The sequence below is a fragment of the Stegastes partitus genome, unplaced genomic scaffold, assembly GCF_000690725.1.
Source record: "Stegastes partitus isolate 25-593 unplaced genomic scaffold, Stegastes_partitus-1.0.2 Scaffold140, whole genome shotgun sequence".
NCBI classification, from domain to species: Eukaryota; Metazoa; Chordata; class Actinopteri; family Pomacentridae; genus Stegastes; species Stegastes partitus.
Genome location: NW_007577871.1, coordinates 697,163 through 704,441, shown reverse-complemented (window position 1 = coordinate 704,441; position 7,279 = coordinate 697,163). Strand labels below are relative to the sequence as shown.

At 41.8% G+C, this 7,279-nt stretch overlaps 1 protein-coding gene across 1 annotated transcript in view; it reads left to right on the top strand.

The window, feature by feature from the left end:
- mtnr1ba (melatonin receptor type 1Ba) overlaps positions 1 to 7,279 on the top strand; it is a 38,600-nt gene that overhangs the window by 14,777 nt on the left and 16,544 nt on the right. The window contains exon 4 of the mRNA XM_008278984.1: positions 6,277 to 6,395. Coding sequence (XP_008277206.1) covers positions 6,277 to 6,395 — 119 coding nt within the window. The remainder of the gene's footprint in view (positions 1 to 6,276; positions 6,396 to 7,279) is intronic.

Sequence of the window (7,279 nt, the reverse complement as noted above, 5' to 3'; positions counted from 1 at the left end):
CAAAAACCCAGTGAACAAAGTCTAGGACCCTCACAAGCACATCACAATCAGCAAAACATAACCACCAGGCCTCCTGCAATCGTCAGTAACAGTGTATTCCAGCTGGCAAACACACCGTTGAACCGACTTATATTTTGAGTATTTACTCCTGCAGCCTCCTGCACCATGTCATAATGTTCTTTCATCTTCTGCAGGACTTGGCCATTCCATCTCCAGAAAAGGATGGAATGGCAAGCTCCTTCTGGATAAGACTGCCCATGCCATTGATCCAGATGTTGCTTGGTGTCAGGCCTGCCTTGGCAATGGGATCACTGTTGTCATCAGTTATGGATTGGCGACGCCTTGGGATTTTTAGGTGATTTACCTGCTCATATTAAATTGTTTTTTATTTTTATTTTTTAAATTGAATTAGCAGAAAAGGTTGCACAAGCATAGTTCTACAACAAGGTACCTGACCAGTCGACAGACAGTGTAGGATACAAAATTGTAACATTTCCACAAATCCACCATATATCTGTTACCGCAAATGATTGGGTCACAGTACCTGTTTCATGAATTGGTGTTGGTGTGGCTGTGTCCTCACACATTTATCATGACCTTACATTGTGTGAAATGTGAATGTGTCCCTTTCTGTCTTGAAAAGCATTCATATTGTTTTTTGGGGTCAAGTTTAAACAAGGGAGTTATAGCGTGGGCTAGACATATAACTAAGGCATTCGGATAGACACAGATATCTATGTATGAGGGTACAGTGTGCAGGTACTGAGCAAAAGGTGATTACCTTTGCTATTTACACACTGTATGTGTATTAGTAACACTGCATTTGCCTGACCTCTCACAAGTAACACAAGTGCAATTATTGTCATCAAGTTGTCGATCATAAGCTTTCCACTTAGGACTGCTCAGATTTAAGCATTGTTCAAGTAAATGTATTGACAGCATATAGAGATTTCTCAGAATACTATAGCTGGGCTCTGACATATTCCCTTTTGGTGACTACATGTTACTTTTTGAGTTAAACTTGTAAGTAAGACATTTTTACAAACATTTTTTGAAAAATTTGTAATTCCATAGGTTATGAATACCCTTTGTATCATATCATATCATACCCCCCGTTGAAACGTGTGGGACCATGGGTTAATACTGCTGCATAACTGCAAAGAGAGTTCAGTAAGACAGGCTTATTGTCGGGAGGGATCATAGCCCAGAGTCTGCCAGAGCACAACCATTTTGTTTCCACAAATGTTTTTCTAACGACAGGGCAAGCTTTGGCGGACATCAAGTGTATATACAGCTGAAACCATTAGTTTACATTCACTGTATAAAGACAAATAAAACCTTTTTTTTTTCTCAGTGTCTCACATGAAATCAGAATAAACTTTTCCTGTTTTAGGTCAGTTAAGACTACCAAAATTGTTTATATTTGCTAAATGCCAGAATAAGGACAGTTTTGTTTTTTTAGAGAATTGTTTTAGTACGTTCTTCAAAGTTAGAAATTTACATACACTAAGATTATTATGCCTTCAAACTATTTGGGAAAGCCCTAATGATGGTGTCATGGCCTTGGAAGCTTTTGATAGGTTAATTGACAACATCTGCGTTAATTGGAGGCACACCCATGGATATACTTTAAGGCACACCTCAAACACACTGCTTCCTTTTGTGACAACATGGGAAAATCTAAAGAAATCAGCCAAGATATCAGGAAGGGATTAAGGGATTAAGGATTTCTTTGTAATGGGACAAATGGTATAAAGTTGTTAGCTGTACCTTGACATGTTTCGGCGTCTTATCTGTCGCCTTCTTCAGAAGTGTCATCTAACGTGTGTGACGTGTCTTTATCAGTTGTTGTTCCGAGGTGTGGCCAATCTGACAGATCCAGTGGGTGTGTCAGTTTGACCACACCTATCGCTGCGTGGTGGCCTGTGGAGCAGAGCGTCCCAGGTGTGGGATAGAAGGAACGCTCCATCATCTCTATTGATTGTGTGTGAGCTTCGCTTCCTGATTTCAATGGCCTCCTGGATCCAGCGCCTGTATTTGTGCTCCTCAATCTCTATGATCCTTACGTCTTCCCAATTCATCACACATGATTTTCTTGTTTGCAGTGATCTGAGATGGCAGATTTTAGGTTTTCCTGTTTGGCTTTTGTTTTCTCCAATCTTGTGAGACGTTCAGTAGTTTCTTTTTCACACTCTCTGGTGTTCCATCCTCCTCACGCTGAAGGCCTGTCCCGTTTCCCCCACGTATGTTTTATTGCAGGTCCTACAGGGGATTTCATAGATTACGTTACATTTATTGTCCAGCTGGACTTTGTCCTTGGGATGTACCAGAAGCTGCTTTAGTTTTGTATATGGTTTGACCACTGTGTGAATATTCTGTTTCATCATGGCTCTTTGGACTGATTCTGTGACTCCACGGATGTAAGGTAAGGTGACTATTTCTTTTTCTTCCTGTTTTGCTTGTTTGGTCCGAGGGCTACAAGCACGCTTAAAAAGGATAAAACCATAACCATACTACCCGCAGACAAGGGCAGAACAACAGTAACTAGAAAATTTCCTTGCAGAAAATTTGAGAGTGGCACGGGAGTCTGCCGGGATTTAAATGATGATTTTATAATTACCAAACCTACTAAACACTTTGAACAACCTAAGCCTCATCTGTGTGGAGAGAGCAGAGAGGGAGGAGGAGTTGAGAGTAGGGTCAGAGCGTTGCCGGGCAACGAAGCACACAGCTGCAAGAAGCACACAGCTGCGACAGAGACTTTGTTTAACTGTCAAATCAGTGGAAGGAAGCAGAAGGAGAAGACCTCAAACAACCACCATTTTTGTCAAAACCGTGTGTCGGAGAGAAAAGCCGAGCACATTCTCAGAAAGCCAAGACCTTGGGCATTACAGAGATGTATTTTTTCTTTTCCTAGTGTAAAAAATGAGCACACAATCATTTGAGAAGTAATGTGTAAATTTTAGGTCCTTGAGAAAAATCTGCAGCCATCTTTGAATGGGTGCAGATGGGGAAGGAAGAGAGACTTTCGGAGGAACAAGGCTCCAAAAACCCCCCAAACTTAATTCTATGGGCTTCCAAAGTGACATTGTGAGAGGGAAGACAAATTTTCCTACGTTTTGATGTAAAAATGATGTCTGTGGCATAAAAATTGTGGCCAGGGCGACAAGTTAAAAAAAGATTTACTGTGTGATTTTTTTGTGAGCTCCCACTCTAGTGATGTCATCACTCACTCTAAAGGACCACATACACACCCATTGTAAAGGCTGAAACGGGGTGAAAAAGTTTCAAAACTTGGGAGGTTGTCACGATGAAACGATTGAAGATATGAAAAAAGTAAAAACACTTTGAAATAGTGGAAGGGCGCGTCAACATTTTAAAGTTTATATGGAGTCTCTAGGTGAAAGCATGGCTGAGCAGTGGAGGTTTGAAAAGTAGTGTAATTTTGTGATTTTTTTTGTCCGTCCCATTCATTTTCAATGGGAAATTTTTGCGACGTTTTGTCGAATTGTGTCGCGAAAAATGCGACTTTTGTAAATCTGTATGTAAGCACACGATTCCCGATCGAGCCGCACGTTTTGATATATAATTTGTGTGGGTGCTCCCAAATCTGTGGGAGGAGTAGGCCGGCAAACTTTTGTACGGAAGAGGAACCAGGATAACAATAGTGGCCACAGGCTGAGCTCAAGGCCCTACTTGTACAGAGTACAAGTAGGGCCTCGAGCTCAGCCCGTGCCACTAATAATGGACACAAATACATATGAAGAAAAAATGGAAACGATACTGAATCCAACCAAACAGAAGAAAAAGGCATTCAAGGCCCTCTTGAAACCCATGGTCCAGATAACACAGGAAGCATACACTGGTTTCTTTCCCACAGCTAATATTACACCGCGCATATACGGCACCCCAAAAATACGCAAATCAGACGCCCATAGTAGACAGCACAGGTTCAGTTACGTACAAACTCTCAAAAGCATTAGTTGAAATACTCAAACCCCTCCTTGGCCAATCCACACACCATTGCAAAAACTCTAAAGAACTTGCAAAAGAACTCAAAAACATAAAAACAGAACAAGATGAGATTCTGGTTTCCCACAACGTCATATCACAATTCACTAAAACACCTGTCGACGTAACTTTACACATTGTGCAAGGGAGGTTGAAAAAGGACCGTACCTTCAAGAAACGCACAAACCCTACAAAAGAAGACATTATATCATTACTAACTTTCGTAGCCAAATCCACCTATTTTCAGTACAAAAACACAATATACAGACAAAAAGAAGGTTTTGCTATGGGTGACCCACAATCTGCTATCATGAGCAATTTTTTCATGGAGGATGTAGAAACAGCAATAATATGGCACCGCTACACTACAGGCCCACACTATGGAAACGTTACGTGGACGACATACTAGAGAAAATAAAACTGGGACAAACACAAACACTCAGGGACTATCTCAACTCCATAGACACCACCGGCAACATAAAATTCATACACGAAGAGGAGAAGGAAGGAAAAATAGCATGTTTTGACATCAATATACACCACAGACTGGACGGCACCATAGGAACCACAATTTACAGAAAACCCACACAAACGGATCAATATCTACTCTGGACCTCTGAACATCCCAAAGTGCACAAATGATCAGTTGTCAGAACCCTATTCGAACGTATAAACATGGTCTCAGAGGAGGAAGACAGGCAAGCAGAAGAACAACACATAACACAAGCGTTAAAGAATTGCGGCTACCCGAAGTGGGCCATTGCAAAAGGCAAGCAAAAAGTACTCAACAACAAACAAGAAAAACGGCGCAAGAAAAAGACCAAATAAGCAAAACAGGAAGAAAAAGAAATAGTCACCTTACCTTACATCTGGCATCATCACAAGATGAATTTGTTTGGGCGCCTGGATAGCTCAGCGGGTAGGGCAGGCGACCCATGAGCAGGGGCTATAGTCACCGACGCAGCAGCCACGGTTCAATTCCAGCCTGCGGCTCATTTGCTGCATGTCATTCCCCCACTCTTCTCCCCATGTTTCTCTGTCTATCTTTCACTTTCAAGCATCATTAAAGGCAGAAAAGCCCAAAAATAAATCTTTACAAAAAAAAAAAAAAAGATGAATTTGTTTATGTAAACAAGAAGCATTTTCATTTAATCAATGTACAGATTATCTGTGATGCGCAAATGCATTTAACTAACATTGTTGCGAGGTGGCCGGGATCAACACACAACTCACTCATGCTGACCAGCAGCATAGTTGGGAACAGGCTATAAGCTGGCACGGTGCGGGATGGGTGGCTTCTTGGTGAGTAAATCATTTAATTGTCCTAACATTAATCCCCCCGACACGTATTAGGCATGTGCGGGCATCAGCACCTGGCTGTTGCGGCGGACCGGAGGATTGGCTGATGCCGGGGAGGCTGGAGGAATTCCCCGGGTCTGTGATACGAGGCTGGGACTGCCTCTCACAGTCTTCTCCTGCCTCATTGTCTGTTGGAAAATAATAAATTGAGTAATGAAACATGAGGCAAAGTCTTTGATTTCCTCTTTGATATCCTGGCATGATTACACAATAACCTGTATCTTCTTTGGCTGTGAGCAGATTATTGTATGATCCGTATAATGAATACATTTTTGAGTTACACAATATAGATTTACCTTGGAGGTGATCTGAGTGACCCATGTGTGTTCCCACCACCCCTGTGAGAGCAGTGACACCCACAATAGTAGCAATTCTCTGCTCAAACGGGGTGAGTTCATCCTTGTTACTGTTATCTGATCATGCAGAGAGGGTAATCCCACCTGTTGGCCCTGTTTATGTTAGGAGAAGCTCCTAGTCGGTGTGGTGGAACCCAGAATGCGACAGAGGACGCGGGTGTGGTGACAAAATAAGATTTATTGTGTAACACCCAGGAAGCGGGTGTTTGTACATGAGGCCCTTGGTCAATACTTTTTGAAGTATTAAACCAAGAAACCAAACTAATACCAGAAAACAGTGACACAATTGAAGCTCTGAACCACTTTAAGAAGAGTACTGCAGCTCTGAGGAAAAAAACAAAATAAAATTGTTTGAGATCTCAAAAAATAACCTATCCTAACATTATACAAGTTGTCAAAACTTGTAGAATGTTTTTATATTGCAGAACCCTAGATTTCAAGCTTTCAACTTTCAACCACGCAGTTCCAACCATTCAGTTTCAAAGTCATGAGAATTTCAGTTTTAATCTCAGCTTTACATAACTGTTTCCTCTCCTTCTGTCCTTTACAGGAAATGTGTTTGTGGTGAGCCTGGCGTTTGCTGATTTGGTGGTTGCGTTCTACCCCTACCCTTTGGTGTTGTATGCTATCTTCCATGACGGCTGGTCGGTGGGTGAGACCAACTGCAAGGTGAGCTATGACTGCATATCATAATGCTGACTTGGCTTTGCTGCATTGGTAATACAAAGGATGGATTAGCTATACATTACCTCAGCAAGATTGATGAAAAGTTGACCTACCAAGGGCTGCTTGAATCATATATTAGGAGAGGTCAGTGAAGAGTGATCCTTCTTCAGTGACAGTCAGTCATGCAAAGGGTGTCATCTTTATAGAACAAAGAGGGAAAATAACAGCTTTACAGAAATATATGGGAGACAATGAGCAACTTCCGGATGCTGCGACCTGAGCCACATGGCCTCCAGGACACTATTCATTCAGGACATGAGGCTGAGCTACACACCTCCTTTCATCAGACTGCCTCTCAAATGATCTTCATTCTCTTCAGTTATGCCAGCTGTGTGTGCCTTTCACTTCTCTATAGTCACTTGTGTTAATAAATCAGACACAAATTTTCCTTAAACATCTTTGCATGAGTGACTTTACTATGATAATCAATGCTTAACTTGTTGATACATCCACCCTGAACCAGCGGTCCCCAACCACCGGGCCACGGGTCACATGGTACAGGGTGACATATAAAAAATAGAAATGTTTCATCTTTTACTTTATTTCTGGCAGAGTTTGCAGCTTAGAATAGAAATAGAATAGAAAATAGAATAGAAAAATACTTTATTTATCCCAGTCTGGGAAATTACTGTGGTACAGCAGCAGCAAGAAAAAACACCAATCACAACAGAAAAAGGGCTAAAGTTAAATACTATTTAAAAAATTTCTATACACCGCTTAATCCTCATTAGGGTCACGGGGGGCTGGAGCCTATCCCAGCCGACTTAGGGTGAAGGCAGGGGACACCCTGGACAGGTCACCAGTCCATCGCAGGGCCACACTTAGAG